The sequence below is a fragment of the Hyperolius riggenbachi genome, chromosome 7, assembly GCF_040937935.1.
Source record: "Hyperolius riggenbachi isolate aHypRig1 chromosome 7, aHypRig1.pri, whole genome shotgun sequence".
NCBI classification, from domain to species: domain Eukaryota; kingdom Metazoa; phylum Chordata; class Amphibia; order Anura; family Hyperoliidae; genus Hyperolius; species Hyperolius riggenbachi.
The window spans coordinates 275,688,250-275,711,347 of NC_090652.1; the positions used below are offsets into that span (position 1 = coordinate 275,688,250).

At 45.9% G+C, this 23,098-nt stretch overlaps 1 protein-coding gene across 12 annotated transcripts in view; it reads right to left on the reverse strand.

Moving 5' to 3' along the window:
• Window positions 1-23,098, reverse strand: part of FMNL2 (formin like 2) — a 313,595-nt gene that overhangs the window by 97,742 nt on the left and 192,755 nt on the right. For 11 of the 12 annotated variants that reach the window (XM_068245776.1, XM_068245780.1, XM_068245775.1 and 8 more), the window contains exons 7-8: window positions 1,492-1,600; window positions 233-309 (exon numbers count right to left, since the gene is read on the reverse strand). In XM_068245776.1, the coding sequence (XP_068101877.1) occupies window positions 233-309; window positions 1,492-1,600 (186 nt within the window). Of the gene's footprint in view, window positions 1-232; window positions 310-1,491; window positions 1,601-19,502; window positions 19,653-23,098 lie in introns of those variants that run through there. The other variant, XM_068245787.1, reaches the window with a different exon arrangement.

Sequence of the window (23,098 nt, forward strand, 5' to 3'; positions counted from 1 at the left end):
CTTTTTTCTTTGTCACTAATGTTCCATTTCTTAGCTGTACTACAATTACAGTTCATTACCTAAGTTTATTTTTGCTTCAGGTTTGCTTTCATTAACAACTCATGCATGTTCACGTCAAGTATGTCTTATCCCCCTTCCTGTCTCCTCTCCTCCATAATCCCGCCCATCAACCCTCTCTCCCCTACCCGAGCCCTGGCTATTTGCTTGCACAGATTTACCATAACATTCTCACCTGGGGTTTTTATTGTTCAAACTTAGTGCAATCTCGTTGACGGCGTGCGGATGAGACATGACCATGTTGAAACCGTACTGCAGAGAGAAGAAAAGAAGGTTCTGTTATAAAGGCACTTAGGCACTCCCCCCGAGGAGTGGACAGATTTCCTCAAATGTCTGACTGGAGACAACATGAAAAGGACAGATTTATACATGGCTGGAAGCTTCACAGACCATAGAATGGGCAAGGGCTGCCTGGAAGCAGGGCCGAATTCTGCAAAGGCCAAAAAGGCCCTGGCCTTGGGTGGCTACAGCCAAGGCGGCACCTGGACATGAAATAAGGGTTGCTACATATGAAAGAAAAGGCTGCAACACATGAAAACTGAAGCTGATGTCCAAGAGAGCTGTGCATGAAAGGGAGGGGCTACAGTACTGGGATGGTACACGTGGAAGGGGGGGCTGCACATGGAAAGGAAGGGGTGCTGCTGCACTTGTAAGGGGACCCCAATATACTTGGCCTGGGCGACAAAAATAATAAATCGGGCCTTGTCTGGAAGAAATCATTTATTTTTGTTGACACAGCTGCAGAGGTCTGGTTAATGTGGCCTAGTTCCCCTCCAACCCACCCTGGCAGTTTTAAACCATACTGATGTCATTTCCTGTCTACCTAAAGAAGCTAAAAGGTTGTCATGACGTAGGGATTCTGGTGGCTCGGCCCAGTGTATATGCTAGGAAGGGACTTCCAATATCAAAGTCATAGACTGCTATTTCCCCACCCACTGCAAACTCTACCCCCTACATTTTCAGGAGCAAGTGTGCCAGTGTGGACTGAAGATATACTAGGCCACAGTGACCAGATCTCTCTATGGCTTCAGTTCATTAAGCACTACCTCATTTGATAATGCAACATCAGAAAGTTAAAAAAAACACGATGCAGGAGCAGGGCACATGTGCCTGATTCCATGTCTCGCTCTCTTCTTGCCTCACAGTGTAAAGTAAACAGTAAACAGCAAACAGTCAATCATTCCTCTGTGAATAGAGACAGAGAAGTGGAACCTATCTACACGGTATAGCTCTAGCCTGACGCTGACAAAAACTGATACAAACAGCTGATAAATAAGGCATTTTTTGTTTGCACGGGCTGTGATGAGAGACTTCTGAAAAGCTTTCTAGAGTTGCTGGCTAAAAGCTCTACAGGTAGGTGGGGTTTACAGAAGGACAGTTTCTTTGATGGTTGTTCTTTTAAGTCTTATCACCGAATGATACGCAGTCACCTACCTGGTAATTCATGATCGCCCGCAAGCACATGATGCAGACGTGGACGTCGTCCTTTTTACTCACTAATCTTGAGTTTTTTAAAGTCCTTCTGCTTGGCAGGGTATTATACCTGAAAGGCAAACACGATACATGAACAGGGCTGGAATGTACATTACACTGCATTATAACGAATAGCCTTATCTAGAACATGTCTGCTATTGTTCTTCATTTACTTTACAGTGCTGTGAAAATATTGGTTGTGTCTTGATGTAGACAAACCCACAAAGCACCTAAGGGGCACAGCGCAACCTTCAAATTGTAAACAATCGTTACACAAGTAGTGTAATGTGCGCTACACTAGCAACATGTGTATTACCTAGGTAATGCAGGTTGTGCCATTTGCACAGTGTAACTGGTGTAAGTAGTGTGAAAACAGCCGTGCACTGACTGTCCAGGGCAATATAATCAGTGCCCTATGAATCTGGCCCTGACACTGAAGAACACTGGTCGGTATGGTGACTAAGTGGATAGCTCTCTTCAGTGTTCTCCCCGGGGTATTCTACCCTGGTGCCCCATCCGGCTAATTTTGGTGAGCTCCTGGCTGTCATTGGCTCGCCTCCTCATCCTCGGATCAGTTCATCTCGGTGTGCGGCTCTGAGAGCTGAGAGCCGAAGCTGGGCACCGTCATAGCAGCAATCCACTGTGTAGGTCTCCTTTGTGCAGCCAATACTGCTCTGATCTGCTGAGGCAAGGGCACCACAAGACCTATAAAGGTGACCTGTTGTGTCTGGCAGGAGGACCTTAGCAGATCTGCCTCAGGTTTGCTTTAAAGGATACCCGAGGTGCAGTGGCGTAGCTAAGGAGCAGTGGGCCCCGATGCAAGTTTTACAATGGGGCCCCCCCAAGCACTCTATACGTAACAATTGAAACGGCGCACCAAAACCTGCCAATGTCAACTACAGTGTCAGAGGTGCAAGAATGGGATGGGGAACGGCTTGTTAAGGATTACCACTATTCAAAGTATCTATGTATCTATAGAAATGATTATTATGAGCACAGGACCAATAGAGACCTAATACTGAAGTTGAGGGAGGGCCCTGAAAGGGCCCCTCTGGCCCAAGGGCCCCGATGCGGCCGCTACCTCTGCAACCCCTATTGCTACGCCCCTGCCGAGGTGACATGTGACATGATGAGATAGACATGTGTATGTACAGTGCCTAGCACACAAATAACTATGCTGTGTTCCTTTTTTTTCTTTCTCTGCCTGAAAGAGTGAAATATCAGGTATGTAAGTGGCAGTTCCTGTCTGAGTCAGGACTGGGTCAGACTACAATAGTTCATAGATTTTAGCTCTGGCATACTTCAATGAATTGAGCAAAAACAATAAAACAGTAAAACTTAAAAAAGTAGATTTAGTGGCAGGTTCTGTCTGAGGCCCGGTGCACTCCAAAACCCGGTAGCAGATCCGCAAAATGCTAGCAGATTTTTAAACCCTTTTTGAAATTTTTATGAGGCGTTTTGCTAGCGTTTTGCGGATTGCTGCTGCGGATTTCAGTGTAGTTCATATATTGTTACAGTAAAGCTGTTACTGAACAGCTTCTGTAACAAAACCACCTGGCAAACCGCTGTGATCTGCCGTTTTTCAGAGCAGTTTGCGTTTTTCCTAAACTTAACATTGAGGCAGAAACGCTCCGCAATCCAAAAAATGCCTCACCCCGGGAGGATTCGTTTCTGCAAAATGCCTCCTGCTGTGGTATGCACACCCCCTTTGAAATGCATTACCCTAGCGTATCCGCAGCCGCAAGTGGCTGCAAAAACTCTCAACAAGCCGCTCGGTGTGCCCCAACCCTGAGTCAAGACTGGGTCATACTACTGTGTGACCCTCGCTGATAAGAAATTACAACCATAAAACACTTTCCTAGCATAAAATGGCTTCTGAGAGCAGGAAAGAGGTAAAAAGGGTCAATAGTTCATAGATTTTAGCTCTGGCATACTTCAAAGAATGTGTAATTGAGCAAAAACAATAACACCGTAAAAACTTAAAAAGTAGATTTACATATACAAATAAAACTGTGAAATATCTTAAAAAGTCATTTTTAGGAGAAGGAGGACAGATACAATTGTTTATTTCATTAGTTTATTTTCACCTTTGGTGTCCTTTAAGTAATAACACTGCCCTAAGGGCTCTTTCACATCAGAGCTTGCGTTGGAGAACGCTCAAAGCATACGTTTTGTTGTATGCCTTTTACTGCGTTTTGATATGCGTTGCACTGCAGTGAGTGTGCGTTTTTAATCCGTTTTCAATCCGTTACTGCACATAGAAAAACGCAGGTAATTTTTTTTTCTTTTAGTTGTCAACTTTCTACATTGTTCCTCTGTTGCATTCTGGGACTGATTGCCTGCGTTAACGGATTAAAAACGCGCATAGTGTGCGTTTTACATTGACTAACATTGTAACGCATAAAGCTAGCGTTGGCCAAAAAACTGCGCCTGGGTGCAGTGGAACGCAACGCACAAAAAGGCTGCGTTATATGTGAAAGCTAAAATGAAAGTCTATGGACTTTCATTTCACCTTGGGTAACGCAAACTTTATCCTTTGCGTTGAAACGCAGAAAATCTGCCCTAATGTGAAAGAGCCCTAAAGGGATATTAACAGAATGTAATCTTTAGGTAGGTGGTACATATCCAAGTAACATCAACGTGATGATGTCAGCGGCACTGCGTAATATGTTGGTGCTTTATAAATACAATAAATAAATGTCAAAGAAAATGTGGTTAATCAGAGCAAGCCGTTTCATACAAATCTCCACCTGTTATAGTATAAATATATAGTATACATAGTAGGTTCATGATGTGATGAATTAAAAATCAATGTTTAGTATAAATACACCATAAAAGTGAAGACTGGCAATATAATGCAGCTTAATCCTCCCAGTGCTGTTGGCGGGTGGATGCTCCGCATGCCACTGACTTTATGAGGTTGGATGGGTGGTTGTCACATGCCCACCACGAATACAAGCTTATGGCCTTCAATAAGATGTGACGCAAGCTGTCTATCTATCCAGTTATAAAGCTTTATACAGCACTGCACTCTCTATACTTCTGGTGAACAAATGTAAGTGGTTTTATTGCCCTAAAGTGGACCTGAACTCTTGCACAGGCCAGAAGGAAAACACAGAGAAGCACACCCTGTATGTGTTTAGAGAGTTTAGCCTGTCTATTCTCCCCCATCCCTGACTAAACAACTTGTTATTACTTCTCGCAGTTGTGTCAGCTGACAGCCACACAGGGAAGCTAATTTGTAAACACAGGATGTTAACCCTATGCCTGCTTCCATAAAAGCAGGAAGTACACACACTGCAGATCTATTGCAGGATTTGCATCAGCTGTAACCAAAAAAAAAATTGTCAAAAATAAATAAATAAATTGAAAAAAAAAAAAGAGTCAAATCCTCCTTAAAGTGCACCAGACAACTTCTAGCAAAAATCGATACTTACCTGGGGCTTCCTCCCGCCCCATAAACAGGTGAGTCCCACGCTGTCCTCCCACGGTCTGCCATTCAGCCACGATCAGCCCCGGTAACTTGCTCAGACGCGTCCAGTCTGGGTCTTCTACGCATGCTCTGCCCCACTGCGCATGCACAGTAACCCGCCCCATAAACAGGTGAGTCCCACGCTGTCCTCCCACGGTCTGCCATTCAGCCACGATCAGCCCCGGTAACTTGCTCAGACGCGTCCAGTCTGGGTCTTCTACGCATGCTCGGCCCCACTGCACATGCACAGTAACCCGCCCCATAAACAGGTGAGTCCCACGCTGTCCTCCCACGGTCTGCCATTCAGCCACGATCAGCCCCGGTAACTTGCTCAGACGCGTCCAGTCTGGGTCTTCTACGCATGCTCGGCCCCACTGCACATGCACAGTAACCCGCCCCATAAACAGGTGAGTCCCACGCTGTCCTCCCACGGTCTGCCATTCAGCCACGATCAGCCCCGGTAACTTGCTCAGACGCGTCCAGTCTGGGTCTTCTACGCATGCTCTGCCCCACTGCGCATGCACAGTAACCCGGACTGATGTCACTGAGCAAGTCTAATTGCCACCTATCAGTTATCGTATCAATTTCTTTAATCTGATCAGATTGGTTAGGAGATTTTCATCCATTAGTGGTCCCAAACAATCCTTTTCGATCGTTTATATGAATAATCGTTTATAAACGATTGTTCGCTGAATTGTCTCGTTAGTGGTCACCTTTAGATCAAAAGGATCTAGTAGCTTGGTCACTCCCAGAGTCCACCTCAAAACCTTTGGAGACAGAGCTTTCTGTCATGCTGCCCCTACACTTTGGAACTCCCTGACACACCCAATCAGGACATCTCCGCCCCTGGAAGCATTTAAGCCCAAACGGAAAAGCCACCAGCTTAGTCTGGCATTTCACACACCTGACTATTTCCTCTGTAACACAGTTCAGCCTGCAACCATGTATTGATCTGAGACATATCTATGCACTTAGTCCTATGGGAGAAAAGCACTTTGCAAATGGTATTGTATTGTATTGTACCTAGGTAAGTACACATTTGGGGCACTTTTTTGCTACAGGTACACTTTAAGGCAGCACAGTGTCCTCACACACAGACAATAGATACAGACAATAGATAGCCTTTGTTGAACTTGTGCAGTGAAGGACATCTGGTTACATAGAGCTGCTTTTGAGGTTGTCCTGATGGCAGGGAGCAGACAGCCTGCGGTTAGTGTCTATCAGAGGCCTGGAAATGACTTAAGTGTCATAATGCTACATAAGCCTTGTAATTACTAGGCGGGCTTTTGAAGGCTACTTCACTCTGACACTCATGTATGTGCTTCCAGCCTGTACACACGCTGCCTTTCAGATAGAAAAATCTGCATAATCTCGAGTGATTTAAGGTGAAATGTAAGCTACAAGGACAAATACAAACAGGAACTGCCTCCTGTATGTAACAGCAATATATCTGCAAATCACTCTTCCCAAAATGATGGCGATGTTGGTTTTTAGTGCTGGGTTAGGTGCAGTTAAAGGATACCCAAGGTGACATGTGACATGATGAGATAGACATGGGTATGTACAGTGCCTAGCACACAAATAACTATGCTGTGTTCCTTTTTTTTCTTTCTCTGCCTGAAAGAGTTAAACATCAGGTATGTAATTAGCAGTTCCTGTCTGAGTCAGGACTGGGTCAGACTACAATAGTTCATAGATTTTAGCTCTGGCATACTTCGATGAATGTGTCATTGAGCAAAAACAATAAAACAGTAACACTTAAAAAAGTAGATTTATATATAAAATAAAACTGTGGCTATCTTTAAAAAGTCATTTTTAGGAGAAGGAGGATAGATACAATTGTTTATTTCATTAGTTTATTTTCACCTCGGGTGTCCTTTAAGGTGGTCATAATCTAATTGGATGAAAACCAGTGCCGCCAAGGGCATGCCCGATCGACGATGTGACCAAATTCGGGTCAAAATTTGTCACATGTATCGATCGGACATGCTGCAAGATGTAGGGTCGAGTGCACGGTGTTAGTGGCGTGCGACATCGGGACAAGCGACAAACGCGACATAACCACCAGCCCTGTCCCACCTAGTGTTATATGCGCCCCTCCGGTGCTCGTGCGTGAATACTTAATCTGTCGGTGTCCGCCGCCGTCGCCATCTCCATCTTCGCACTGCTTCACATACTTGCTCCCCACATGGTTGCGGCGTAAGGGGGGAAAGCAATGAGACGGCATCACTAGGCCAATTCCCGTAATAATTCATGCTGGAATCGATAGAGAATCGGCCTGCGATGTATGAGCAGCTGACAGATCTCTCTCTTGGTCGAATCTACCCCTCATCCCAAGATATATGGCCACCTTTAGTTGTTGGGTGAAGATTTATACATTTTTCCCATTGATATGCAGAAAATTGAGGTGGCGTATGATGCTCGATCAATTTACAAAATCAGTCCAATCAGAAGATGTAAGTAGATCAACAGCAGGTTGGGAGCGTGGCGGTAGCAGCGTTCAATTTGGGAATGAACAACGTGTTGGCAGCAAAGCTGTCCTCTGGCGTTCCTCCTTCCATGTCCAGTGTCTTTTCTCTATGCCTGTATCATGTGACAAACACTAAAGGCCAAATACTAGAGGCCCAGCCGCATACACGTGGCAGACCTCTAGAAATAGTCACATCCCACAGGTGACCCGGGAGAGAAAACATGGGGGGGGGGGGGGGCACTGTCCATGGAGAGAAGACAAGGGTGGGTGGGGGCACTGTCCATGGAGAGAAGACAAGGGGGGGGGGGGGCACTGTCCATGGAGGGAAGACAAGGGTGGGGGGGCACTGTCCATGGAGAGAAGACAAGGGTGGGGGGGGGGCACTGTCCATGGAGAGGAGACAAGGGTGTGTGGGGGGGGGGCACTGTCCATGGAGAGAAGACAAGGGTGTGGAGGCACTGTCCATGGAGAGAAGACAAGGGTGTGGGGGGGGGGCACTGTCCATGGAGAGAAGACAAGGGTGTGGGGGGGGGGCACTGTCCATAGAGAGAAGACAAGGGTGTGGGAGGGGGCACTGTCCATGGAGAGAAGACAAGGGTGGGGGGCACTGTCCATGGAGAGAAGACAAGGGGAGGGGGCACTGTCCATGGAGAGAAGACAAGGGGGGGGGGCACTGTCCATGGAGAGAAGACAAGGGTGTGGGGGGGGGCACTGTCCATGGAGAGAAGACAAGGGTGTGGGGGGGGCACTGTCCATGGAGAGAAGACAAGGGTGTGGGGGGGGGGCACTGTCCATGGAGAGAAGACAAGGGTGGGGGGCACTGTCCATGGAGAGAAGACAAGGGGAGGGGGCACTGTCCATGGAGAGAAGACAAGGGGGGGCACTGTCCATGGAGAGAAGACAAGGGTGTGGGGGGGCACTGTCCATGGAGAGAAGACAAGGGTGTGGGGGGGGGGCACTGTCCATGGAGAGAAGACAAGGGGGGGGGCACTGTCCATGGAGAGAAGACAAGGGGGAGGCAGCAGACAGGTGATTTAAGGTGGCCATATATCTGTAGATTTGGCAGCTGATCGACCATCCAATTCAATAATTATTAACGAATCAGATGAAAATCGTTATCGTCAAAAGCATATCTGATCGACGAAGCAACCAATTTCGGGCTGAGATTGGTCACATGTATCAATCGAACATGCTGGAAAATTTGGTGGGCATCGGAATCAGCGTGAGAAAATTGTGAATATTAAACGCATATAGGTTCGCCTTGGGTTCTTTTTGAGTGTATCTGTAACAAAAAAAATAATAAAAAGCTAGTTACCTCAGTAATGGAAAGCCTCTGGATAGTCCCGAGGATTCAAGGATCTTCCTACGGCTCACCATTACAGCGCTGTGTCACTCTAAGTACAGTATATTCAACAAAAGCTTGTCCAATAGGTTTCTTTTGGCTGCACTCCCCCCATGGACAAGCCCATCATGAGTAAGGTTGTCCCACACACAGTAGAGCACTTCATCCTGCTGGGCATGCACAGACTTTACTTGTGCTTGTCCTGTACGGATGAGCTCATACTGTACATAGGAGCACAAAACGAAGAAGAGGGTCCAGTGGAGGAACCGTGGGTTCAATGAGGTTCTGGAAAGCCTCTGGACCAACCATCTTTGTTCTACTGGCCAAGCATGAACATTATTTGCCCATGCCCAGTCCAGATGCGTTGGTCTACCTCCTGGAGCTTGGCCAATAGACAAGAGGGACCCAGCGCTGAAATGGTTGGCTCGACAAGCATATGAGTTTTGTGAAGGCATTTTCAAACTCTTAAAAATCCTTTTGGTGTCATCATGTTTTACTACAAGGACTAAGAACGGATGCGGCTGGGTAACTCGGGCTGGACTTCTGCTCTTGAGTCAATCTCAACAGTAATCCTAGCATTAGTTAATTGTGCGGTAATTATAGTGCATTCACATTAATGAATATTTGATGTGCTTATTACAGTGCCTATAATGTCTTCCCGTCCTTGGAGACGCTCCACTGCATCAATAATTGCTCAGGTAGAGATCGTTCTCTTCCTGAATGAAATTAGGATTTTGATGTCTGTCAACGACCTGCGGAAGAGGCAGACAGTACCAGCTCCCGGTTAACCCCTGACGCTGCCCCTGGCTGCATGACTTCATCCCAGCCTTGCCTGCTACGCTGCGTGTCCTCTTGTGACTGCTCATTACACACAATTCAGCCTGTGACTGTGACGGCTCAGAGATGTGAGCTGACAGTGATACAGACTACAGCGACAGGGCAACCGATAGGGGGAAAGACACTTCTGTGGTCTGAGTGATCCAGATAACACCAACATAAACAGTCTCAAATAACACCAACACAAACCGAAGCGAGAAAAACTGCATCTCTGGCTAGTTATGCATCGTGTTCTTTATTAATTCATATAGAACTAATTTCTCCTGCAGCTCTTGAAGTGGGTCTGAACTCTTGCACAGGACAGAAGGAAAACAGAGAGAAATGCTCCCTGTATGTATTTAGAGAGTTTAGCCTGTCTAATCACCCCTCATTTGTGTATAATCACAAGTTGTAATCTGATATCCCTCCTTGGTCACATGACTGCCACAGCAGAAAAGGCTCCCATTTGAAAGCACAGGAGGTTAAAGTGTAAATGTTGGGCATAACATAAAAAAAATCAATTCTTTATTTTATCTGGTAAACAAGTAAAAAGGATGCTAACCAGGCAATTCAAAAGTTAAAAATCACTCTTACTATTTTTATCCATAAAACATCATTTCCCAGTTTACCTGGCTCTCATTTGGTACATCTGCTGCACAAAAGAAGTTGCAGGGCATGCTGGGTTTTCTCTTTTTCTTTCTTACTTTCTTCCCCTTTTCCCATCAGACATAACTAATGCAGTCTGATTGGCTGAAGCCTCTTTCCCACCCATATCTCTGTTCCTCTCTGATTGGCCAATATTTCTCATGCTGAGAAGCTGAGAAAATCACTCTGAGCTGGGTAAGAGTGTCTGAAGGCTGGGTGGAGGGCGGGCAACGTATACACAATCAGGCAGAGGAGGAAGGAAATGACATCAGGATTGGCTTCAAAATTGCCACAGTTAAAATGGAAAATCCTAAGAAAAATCACAAAAATAAAAATGTGGACAGTGCAATACAAATGTTGTATAAGTAGAAAAAGTATTTATCTACTTATATACCGGTATGTGTTTTCTGTTTTTTACTGAGATAGTATGGCTGACAGCTCCTCTTTAACAATATGTCTGCTTCCCTGAATCAGGAAGTAGAAACAGTGCAGATTTATTTTAGGATTTGTATCAGCTGTAACAAGGAAATGTTTTTTGTTTTTTTTGTTTAAAGGTTATTATACTGTTGTGTATCTTTTAGGAGCTGAGAGGAGTTTTGAGTTCAGGTCCGCTTTAAACTGGACGGCCTGGGTTTTATTCTGCCACTGAAATAGGGCTTTGAAATGAAATTCCATTTTTGTTGAGAAAATTCACTGCTCATTGGTGTGCTTATTACGAGAATTTCCATAATAGCAAATGTTTATTAACAGTAATTTGATGACTATGGCCACAATTCACTAAGATCAGGGGATAACTCCTCACACACATTACATTTGCATTGCTCTCTGTGAATTAACATCCTGTCTTTAACTTTTACATTTTGTTGTTGTTTTAATGATTGAAATCTTAACTTTAGAAATCACTCCTTAACTTAAAGACAGAATCCTTATTTTAAGGTTCACCTGAGGTAAATTGCTTAGTGAACACTACATGCTTTATCACCATGGTGATAACAGTAAAAACAGCAGATGAGCTTAGCGAATTTGTTTTTGCTTTTTTTATAAAATAGTGTTTCCACTTTGTTTCTAAAAGAAACCATTAGATAGGAAAGTTCTCCACTGCAATTTGTGATCAGAATTAACAGCACACTGCTATATACTGTATTTTTGGACTATAAGACTCACCTTTTCTCCCCCAAAAGTGTGTGTGGGGGGGAAGGGGAAGAGTCACTACGTCTTATAGTCAACATGCAGGGAGTTCCTGACTTGTGAACGCCTGCCAATACGAACCTCCAACCCGCCACAATGTCGGGGCCTCCCTGTACTGTGCCCATGCAGAGGAGGAAACAGGGGGACACAAAGGGGCATGGGGGGACACAGGGAGACATGAGGTACAAGGGGGCATGATGTACAAAGGGGACATAATCCACAAGATGCCACTTTACAATGGAACCACCAGGTTTAGTATATATTATTCTCCCTGGTTTTGTCCTCTTAACCTAGGTGCGCCTTATGGTCTTATAGTCCGAAAAATATAGTAATCGCATTTAACAAAAGCGTTTATTTAAGCATTGTGACGGATATTCTGTGGAATCATCAAATTTTGCTTTGCGATTAAGAGTTTCCAATTTCCGCGGAATTCCAATTGCCAAGTTTCGGTTCAGAAATCATCTTTCCGCAGTAGAAATCGGTGTACAGAAATCATAATCCCGCAGAAAAACTGCATTACCGAGACTCAAAAATTTTAGGCCAATCACAAAACTTGGAAGCATTGGACCAGTCGGGGAATCGGTATTGTACCAAAGCATATTGGATTACAGTGGAATTTTTAGGTCAATCAGAGAATGTGGATGTTTACGGAGGTTGCCGGATTTTTTATTTTCTTTTCTTAAAGAGAACCCGAGGTGGGTTTGAAGAATATTATCTGCATACAGAGGCTGGATCTGCCTATACAGCCCAGCCTCTGTTGCTATCCCAAAACCCCTAAGGTCCCCCTGCACTCTGCAATCCCTCATAAATCACAGCCGTGCTGCTGACAAACAGCTTGTCAGAGCTGGCTGTATTTATCTCTATAGTGTCAGTCTGCTGCTCTCCCCGCCTCCTGCAGAACTCCAGTCCCCGCCTGCATCCCTTCCCTCCCTGCTGATTGGAGGGAAGGGACGGGGGCAGGGACCGGAGCTATGCAGGAGGCGGGGGAGCAGCTGAGACTGACACTACATATGTAAACACAGCCTCACAGCACGGCTGCGATTTATGAGGGATTGCAGAGTGCAGGGGGACTTGGGGTTTGGGATAGCAACAGAGGCTGGGCTGTATAGGCAGATCCAGCCTCTGTATGCAGATAACATTCTTTAAACACACCTCGGGTTCTCTTTAACCAAACTCATTCACAAAAATAACAAAACAAAAATCCTGCAAAAATGGGAAATTCAGATTTCTGCAGGATTCCGGGGAAATTGGAAAGACACTTGTCAGAATGCGGAATTCTGTCATAATAGGATTTGGCATTTCAGACCATCCCTAGTTGCGATTGCATTCACAAATTTCCAACGGCAGGGAGCGGGGATAGAGATGTCACAGGTTTGCTTGTATGTAGAGGTCTAGAGAGCAACCAGATTTGGAAGTTTCAGTAGATAAATCTGCCTGGGTCTGTCTGTGCATCATCAGAGTGTGCTGATGAACCAGCCAGTAGTGGTGCATTGTGGGTAACCACAGATGTTCACTTAAAGCTGAATTATCGCAAATATCTTCTGTTTTAAGAAGGCAAAACACACTAAGCATTGCTTTTCAGTAGGAGGGCTTTACGGTCTCCTTAAAGAGAAAATGTGACCAAGGAGTGAACTTCATCCCAATCTGTAGCTGATACCCCCTTTCCCATGAAAAATCTATTCCTTTTCACACACGGATCATGAGGGGGCTCTGTATGGCTGATATTGTGGTGAAACCCCTCCCACAGTGTGATGTCAGGACCACAGTGCTGACATCACACTGTGGGAGCCTTGTTGCATTGTGGGTAATAACAGATGTTTCCAACTGCCAAAAAAGCAAGCAGCAGCTACTTCCACTGACATCACCTGCCAGCAGTAAAAATGTCACCATGTGATAAATGTCAGACTGTAAATCAGGGGAGGAAAGATTTGACAATGGGCAAACACTGACTAAATTATTTATACATAATTATGGTAAAAAGGAAGCACTTTAAGTCCCCTATACTTTCCGCATGGTATGGGTCACCCCAAGCTGCTTGGTTATTGTGTTGTACTGGTCCAAGCAGGGCTACATTTACCATAAGGCACTGTAGGCACGTGTCTACAGGCGCCTGATGATGGAAATACGGCTTACTCCTCTCCCCAAGTGCCTCCCTCCCTCCTTCCCTATGCAGAATCCTGATGAGAGAGTAAATGAGGTTACTCGCCCAGCTCACAGCATTCCACTAACAAGATCTCCCTTCAGTCGGGGTACCTCTAGCTACTGCATAGTGAGGGTACTTCTGGCTACCTAATACTAAGAGGCACCTGTAGCACCTGACAGGCAAGGGGAGTAAGGGAGGAGAGACAGTTGAGACAGCCAGCACACTTGTGGTGCGGTTCGGCAGGTTTTTGCAGGTTCATGGAGGTCGAAGTCTTAGGTGCCAGGATATCTGTGCCTATAGGCTCCTGTGAGGTAAATCTGGGCCAGGGTCCAAGCCCCATCCCATAGAGCCATATCAATACCTGCCATGTACTGAGGAGGACCAAAAGTCTGAAGCACACTGTCTGCATGTGGGGTGGGTGTGGCTTTGTAATATCTAAAGCTACAGGCGTGCTATACACCAGAGGTTCTGGATGCAAGCCTGGCTCCAGAGGCATAAAGAGATAATATGTATATTCGGTAGTGGTGCATTATAGGTAACCAATTATTGCCAATACCTTCTGTTTTAAAGGGGGACTGAAGAGAGAGGTATAAGGAGGCTGCCATGTTTATTTCCTTTAAGTTGCCTGGCAGCCCTGCTGATCCTCTGCCTCTAATACTATTAGCCATAGCCCCTGAACAAGCATGCAGCAGATCAGGTGTTTCAGACTTTAAAGTCAGATCTGACAAGACTAGCTGCATGCTTGTTTCTGGTGTTATTCAGATACTACTGCAGAGAAATAGACCAGCAGGGCTGCCAGGCAACTGGTATTGATTAAAAGGAAATAAATATGGCAGCCTCCGTATACCTCTTACTTCAGTTCCCCTTTAAGAAGGCAAACCACACCAGGAATGTCTGTCATTCCCCCTGCAGTGCTCTGTAGTGCGCAGGAAGCATGCATCATGCTCAGTCATTCCTGAGTGATCACATTGGCATGTGCGATCCCTGATCTGTAGTGACATTACTACTCTCTGAGCTGCTGATATAAACTGGCTCTGCAGTCACAGCATCTGGTGATGCAATGGCCGTTGTACTTTATGAGATTACCATGTGTTTGCTCTCCTGACAGGCAGCTGCAGAATCATTTCCTAGCAAATATCCTTCCCCACACCCTTCCCTGAACTTTTACACTGTGAGTACTGAACTTTTACACTTTTACACTGTGATTACAGCACAACTACACCATTTATTGCATTATAATAGTAGGCTAACAAGTTTGTGTTTAAAAACGTGATATATTGGGCCATTTACAGACAGGTCTTAAAGTGGAGCTGAACTCTTGCACAGAGCAGAAGGAAAACATAGAGAGATGCATCCTGTATGTATTTAGAGAGTAAGCCTGTCTGATACCCCCTCATCTGTGTCTAATCACAACTGTAATTTGATCTCTCAGCTGTGTCAGCTGGCATTCTCAGCAGAGCAGATAATTTGTGAACACAGTATGCTAACCCTATGTCTGCTTCCATGAAAGCAGGAAGTAGACACACTGCAGATTTATTGCAGGATTTTGTATCAGCTGTAACAAAGACATTTTTGTCTTTAAAGGTTATTATTCTGTTGTTTATCTGTTAGAGTAGAGAGGAAGTTCTGAGTTAAGGTCCGCTTTAAGGAGCGTACACACCTTTGACGGATGTCGCTCATCGGGGGAACAGGATTGTAACCCCTTGGGGGAGATTGCTGCACCCCACACACACACACGTGTCAGCTGTGCACGCGATGTGGTGCTATGAGAGCGCGAGGGCCATTGTTGACGGGTGTCGCACATGCGTGACGTCATGCGGGGAGCGATACAAACAATAGGATCGGCAGGGGATAGGCATTGCTGGGGTTGAGTAGAACCGTCTGGCGGATCACTCGCAGGTTGGGGTCGGGGGTTGCTGGCTGTCATATACAGGTCTGATTGTCGGCTGAGGCGGCTGTTATCAGCCGCCTCAGGCTCTGAAGCCATTTAAAAAACTAGTTTTTACCTGTTATTTACCATAAGCGTGATGGCCAGTGCTAAAACGCTGCATTCCCGCAGCAGAACGAGGGTTTTATAACCCCCAAATACTGGGGCAAAAATTTGCGACTTTCATACACGTGGATTTTGCTACCCGGGAAGGCAGAGCTTAGTGCTGTAGCTCTGCCTCCATTTGCGTCAATCGGCCCGCAGATCCCCGCCTCTCCCCCGCCCCTCTCAGTGAAAGAAGACTGAGAGGAGCGGAAAGAGGCGGCGGTCAGCGGTGATTGACGCAAGTAGAGGCAAAGCTACAGCGCTAAGCTCTGCCTTTATCAGGAAGCGATCCCCGTTTTTTTCCCTGGGGATTTGGGGGTTATAAAACCCTGACACAGGAATGCAGCGTTTTAGCACTGACCATCATCTTTGAATTAACAACAGGTCAAACTAGTTTTTAAAATGGCTTCAGAGACTCTTTAAGTCAGGTTTGTGTACGAGGTTTTAAAGTAATGAGAAAAAACAAAACAAATACAAAGTCAAAGGTCCGTGTACCCCTGCCCATAACAATGATTAGAAAGAGAAAAAAAAACTTCACAGCTATTATAAAATGTGAAGTAAAGTAGAATTCTCAGGGGGGCAGGGAAGAAGGGATGGGTTGGGGGAGTATATAAGCTCTGTCTCCTAGAAGGGAAGCGGTTAATATCCATATATCTGACCTGCATACTGTACAGGAAAATGTACATCTGCCAAGAAGCACATTTCATCCCTTTTATCACTCAGGGGAAACGAGCGAGGCGTCTGATAAATGGGCTTTCATTTCTCAGATAAATCACAACTCCAATGGACTGCTGAATTATACATTTTATACAGTCTTCTATAGAAGGGAAGGGCGGGCCCCCATTTATCCCTCACTGAAAAATATACACACAGGCTGTACTCTGCGCTGAGGAACTCCCCATCATCCCCCATTGTACCCTGTGTGATGCTGACAGGCAGTTTATTTATTTAAAGAGCAGGAACCCGAGGTAAGAGACATAAGGAGGCAGCCATATTTATTTCCCTTTAAAGGACACCCGAGGCGAAAATAAACTAATGGAATAAACAATTGTATCTATCTTCCAAATCCTAAAAATGACTTTTTAAGATATTCCACAGTTTTATTTTATGTTTACATCTACTAAATTCATTGAAGTATGCCAGAGCTAAAATGTATGAACTATTGACCCTTTTATCTCTTTCCTGCTCTCAGAAGCCCTTTTCTGCTAGGATAGCAGAAAATGGGGTTGAGTCAGAACTGAGTCAGCCACTTACATACCTGATATTTAACTCTTTCGGGCAGAGAAAGAAAAAAAAAAGAAACACAGCATAGTTATATGTGTGCTAGGCACTGTACATACACATGTCTATCTCATCATGTCACATGTCACCTCGGGTATCCTTTAAAGGACAACTGAAGTGAGAGAGATATAGAAGTAGCCATATGTATTTCCTTTTAAAAAATGCCAGTTGCTGATTGCAGCTCAGTTATCAAATACTGGAAATACCAGCATAGGATTGTTTACAGACAAAGAAAGGGCTAATCTATGATCAATACCTCGCTGAAGTGGCAATAAGAGTTGCACAGAGATGACAAGCAATGCGCCAATTTACCAGCATTTCCGATGAACATCCGCCCATCCTCGCCACGAGTTCCGTCGTAATCCTTTCTGGACCAATCAAAATGGTCCAGACAGTGAACCAATGGGGAGTCCCGGCAGGAGCTTCAAAGATGCTTTGCCGGGGCTCTAAGAGAACTCCAACCTGTGCCTGCCACAGCTACAGGGGGCTTTGGCAATGTGCGGACGGCCAACGGGGAGCTCTAGGGGTCTCCTTGTTTAAAGGAAACCTCAGATGCAGCGGCGGAAGATAGCGGTGTATGTTCGGAGGGTGTGCGCGCCTCTCTGGGGAGCGAGTCAGCAGTGCCGTAGTGCTGAAGGAAAGCTCCACAGTGTAAATCCTCGCTCCCTGTCGCTTGTAACACGGCAGCATCGCTCAGGCTATCGCCTGATAAATGCTCCCTAACGATCGTCCATTGCGCAAAAGTAACCTGCAACAGGATTTGCCGTAATCTTTGCGATGGCAAGGATGATAAGCAGCTCACATCTGCAAGCTACTTATCACCCTGAATAGGATATGGCCCATAGTTCAGAACAAGAGACAAAGAAAGGACCATATTAGAAGCAGGTTACTCAAACAGGGATCAGCACTATGTACATTTATATGCAAATGTATGCAGCTTGAAAATGGACCAATCAATTTAACCACCCTGGCGGTTTATTTTTTTGTGGCGCTTGGCCACGGGTGGGTTTTTTTTAAACTTTTTTTTTATCATGTAGCTAGCCTAGCGCTATCTACATGATTCCCTCCTCCTGGCGGCATCCCTCCCACCCCTCCAAACGCCGCCGGCGATCATACCCAACAGGAAATCCCGCTCTGAACGGGATTTCCTGTTAGGGCTTCTCTCGTCGCCATGGCGACGATCGGAATGACATCATCGGTGTTGGCGGTGATTGGCTACGCTGCGCTGAGGGTCTGGGAAGGGGGGGCCCTCTTTCGTGGCGCGTAGCGGCGGAGATCGAACTAAACACGCAGCTAGCAAAAAATTGTAAAAAAAGACCCGCCAGGGGTTGAGTAATCCACCGCGGCAGTAATGGACGAGCTCAGCAGACGCTACAACTAGTATAGTATGAGTACAGACACACATAAATAGCTTTTAATGAATTTAGGGCCCATTTCCACTTGTGCTGTGAGACGCGCGGGCGGAACTTCCTGGTCTGTGGGGACGCAGACGAATCCTATCAGCCATGCCTTGCACGGCTATGGGATTCGCAGCTTCCTGCGCGGAAACAGATGGCAATGTTGGGTGAATTGCTAGGGCAAGCGATTCGGCCGGCGGCGCCCTTGTTTCCTATGGCAGAGTTTCTCTGCGTGATTTGCCTGCGGGGAGACTCTGCGGATTCGGCCCGGTTTCCACGCTAGAGAAAACGGGCCTTCCCAAGAAGGGAGGTTCATAATGGAGTGTGTCATTGGGGAGGAAGGGAGGCGGGAGCTGAGATGAGCCTCACTACTTACCCTCGAGGTGCTGCTCCTCTGGCCCCCCGGCCAGTACGGTATGCGCCATCTTGACAAATGTTATGGTTCCCAGCGGTGTATCGCGCATGCCACAATGCATGCTGGGAGATGTAGTCTATGAATGCAAGTACAGAGCTGTACTCCCATCCATGGACTACACCTACCAACATGTCTGCCGAGAACTACAAAATCCGGCGGATGCAGACGGTCAGGTGGAGAAGATGGGGGCCAGAGGAGCAGCATCTCGTAGGTAAGCAGTGAAGCTCACCTCCAATACCCCCTCCCACACATACCAGAACACATCATTATGAGGGAGGTTCATTAGAAAAAAAATATTCTGTTGCTCAGGTCACCCTGAAAAGGAAGCCAAGATGTGAGACCTATGGAGGCTGCCATATATATTTCCTTTTAGACAATACCAGTTGCCCGGCAGTCCTGCTGATCTTTCTGGTCAGTATGTTTGCACACCTGGAGCAAGCATGCAGCTTGCTCCAGGTGTCATAGACATCTGATCTGCTGCATGCTTATTCAGGGTCTATGGCTTAGTATTAGAGGCAGAGGACCAGCAAGACAGCCAGGCAATGGGCATTAATTAAAAGGAACTCACCTTGAGTTCCCTTTAAGTATAGGGTCTGTAACACTTTAACTGAGAAACATTTGTTTTGGGCCCATACTGACAGACAAGGGTATATTGCTTTAATTCGTCTAGTGTTTAGTCTAGCAGAGAAAAATAGAAGAAAGATATAAGCAGTATATTCTGTGCTGAACAACACAGCTCTACAGGGAAATGCACCGTCACAGAGTTACCACCTCAGACTTCTGTGTGTATCCTGTTGCCATAGCGATGCGTGTAATCTGTGATGCCGCAAATTAGAATAACTATCCTCAGCGGAGTGCTTTTCTAGGCCTTTACATGACATTTTCATTTAAAGATTTTCTTCTGCTTAACTAGAGCAGATTAACTGTTTCCTGATCAGGACCTTCTGATGCTTTTCAGATCATGTAACAAGTTCATAAATCTGCAGCCGGTTTTAAATATCAGCCAGGCTATCACAAGTGTGCCACAGAAAGATGCAGAGAGGCAGAGGAGTCATGTGACTTCTAGTTGCCCCTCCCCCTCCAGGTGCTCTGTTTTAGCCATTACGGTGCCGCAATACCTGCACCACCTACTCTAGGAGTTGTAGCAGTCAGTACTAGGATCATGCAGTACTGATGCCAGAAAGATCAGCAAGACACTGGGCAACTCGTATAGTTTGAGGGTCCTTTCACACCGGAGGCGTTCAGTTTGTTTTTTTTTAAAAGACTTGCAATTTTTCAAAGGCAAGTAAAGTTACAATTGGAATTGTCGGAATACATTCTGAATGCACTGAATGCATTTCCAATTTTCCAAAAAGGCAATAGTAGTTTTGCTGCATTTTTTTCTGCATTTCGATTGAGGCCAATATAGTGAAAATCACAAAACGCGAAATGCATTTCAGATTTACTATACAAACTGGAGTATAAGTCTAGAAATGTAGGTCTTATTCACTTCATAAAAGCATAGGGGTCGACTAATACATGAGTCATGGGCAACACTGAGAACACTGAGTAATGTGTGCACTAATAGTGACATTCCTATTTGCAGCAATTTACCCTGTGGTAAGTTATACATTGAGGAAAGGAAATGCCAAAAAAAAACCAGGTCTGAAAGTCCTGACCACAACAATTAAAAAGGAAAGGGGCGGGGGGGGGGGGGGGGGGGGACTGGGCTGAGTGAATAATTGCAGCACTTGGGAGCCTGAAGGTGGTATTGGCTGCACTTAAGGGGTAGGAGGGGTTAATGGCTGCAATACTGTATGCAGTGCAGTCATTAACCCCCCTGGCCCCCAAGTGCAGCCATTAACTTTGCTGGGTAGACTTATACTTGAGTCAATAAAAAATTCCAGCTTAAGAGGGTTGAATATTGAAGTTAACTTAGTTTGGCATTTTTTTGGTGTGAAAGAGCCCTAAAAGGTAACAGTGACTTAGCTAAAGAGGTTTGGGCCCCATTGTAATTTTTACAGTGCCCCCCAAGCATTCTATAAATAACAATTCATATGGCGCAATAAAACTTGACAAGGACACCCACAAAGCATGAGAGGAGTGAGCAGAGGAGGGAACAGTTTGTTAATGATTACCACTATTCAAAGCATATATAGAAGTGATCATTACCAGCACAGCACCATTGAAGAGCTAATACTGTTTTTAAGGGAGGTCCCCTAGTGGGTGTCTCTGGTCTAAGGGCCCCTGAAGAGCTAATACTGTTTTTAAGGGAGATCCCCTAGTGGGTGTCTCTGGTCCAAGGGCCCCTGTTGGGTCACAACCTCTGCATACCCTATTGCTACGCCACTGAAATATGGCAGTCTCCATATCCTTCTCACTTTGGGTATCCTTGAAGTTGGTTTTACACTTTTGGTTTGCATTGCAGTGGGGATGCAATGCTCCTGCCCAATCCCACCACAATGCAGAAAATGACAAACATGTGACCCTGCGGCAGAGTGCAGCGACAGGGTCATATGCACGGCGCCGCCCCCGCTCAGTGACATGCTCCCTGCTGGGCAGGAAGTATGTTGTCGGGATTCCCGTCGTTCCAGGCATGTGTGCCACAACGCACCACGCTCCCATCAATGAAATTCCTGCATGGCCCATTGACTCCAATGACTTCCGCTGCTACTGCTTCGGCATGGAAGTCATACAGTAACATGCTGCAGATTTTGAGTCGGCTCGGCGTCAATTGGGAAGTTTCTGACGCAACATGGTAAGTGTGCGAGGCCCCATACGCTTGCATTGCTCTTGGGTTACCCTGCGGTAAAGCAGAGCACACTTGCAAGGCAAGTACAAAAAGGGGCCTGAAAAGCTTCCTTTAAGCAGCTATATTGGCTGCTGCAAAGCGCTCTTGTTAAATGAAGACTGCAGAGTAAAAAGAGAAAAGTTTACAGATGCCCCTGATCGATGCACGTCCAGCAATGCATGATGGGAAAAGCGTAATGGCCACACTTGGAAATACGCTAATAAACCTCAGCTATAAATGTGTTATTGAATTTTAGTGACATTTTCTCTTTAAAAGCAACCCAGCCAACAACCAATAAAATAACCGTCTGACGTGTTGTGACTGCGCGTTAAATTATGACCGTCTGATCTCCACGGCTCTGCAGCTCTTATGCGGAGCATTCTCCAGTCAATACGCAGCTCCCATCCATCAGCAGACGCTCGGACAGCTCTATCGATTCTGCAGTTACATGGCAATGCAGCCTGCTAATGAAGGTTTGTATGTTCATGCTTCTCTAGAAACAAGTGCTTCCAACTTTTTGTATCTTGTAAATTAACGTTTACTACCGGTATATAAAACAATATTGGGCTTATTGAAAGTCGTGCTTAAGTGACATCTATGTATTAAAACTTCAAAGCATATAATCTTGGTGACAGTTATTTGAACACAGAGATCAGCACAGCTTACACATCTCACAATGGAAGTTAGTCATTATAATAATGCACTTATACAGGTTTGACACATTTTTCACAGCCTATTACACTCTTCATACCACCTTGGGTGAGGGATGTACCTCCGCTCCCCACCCCCGAGACCTGTTGGCCACGCCCCCCCAACCTCCATAACGGGGGAAGGGGGGGGGGGCAGTCCTTTACATGCAGAGCGGCGACGCAGCAGAGCATTATACATTACCTGCTCCCAACGCAAGTCAGGTCCTCTCCTATTCAGTTTGGAAGTTCCGTGCAGCCAGCCAGTGACGCATGGTGATTGGCTGGCTGCTCCAAACGTGCACACTGAATAGAAATTGGAGGAGATGTGTGTCGGGTCAGGAGCTGGCAATGTAAAACGCTTTGCTGCACTGCCACTCTGCATTAGATAGGCACCAACCCCCCTCCCTTTCCTCTCAGGAGCTATTGGTATGCTGTGACTACTGTACCCATATCCAAAAGATGGACACCTGTCAGAAAGCTGGAATAATTCTGAGATAGTGAAGCACAGTGGTGTAGCTATAAAACCACGTGCATCAGTGCTCTCTGGACAGCGCTTCACACGGTTGGCATGATACAGACCACCAGCCACTGTCCAGAGCCACTGTGCGATAGGACAGGTGTAAGCAGCAGGCACTGTATGAGAGGAGAGGTGTAATCAGCAGCCACTGTGTGAGAGGACAGATGTAAGCAGCAGCAACTGTGTGAGAGGAGAGGTGTAAACAGCAGCCACTGTGTGAGAGGACAGGTGTAAGCAGCAGCCACTGTGTGAGAGGAGAGGTGTAAGCAGCAGCCACTGTGTGAGAGGAGAGGTGTAAGCAGCAGCCACTGCGTGAGAGGACAAGTGTAATCGCGTGAAAACCTCCGCTTATCACGCGTAGTAACCTTTTACGTGCGCAAATCGCGTGTTA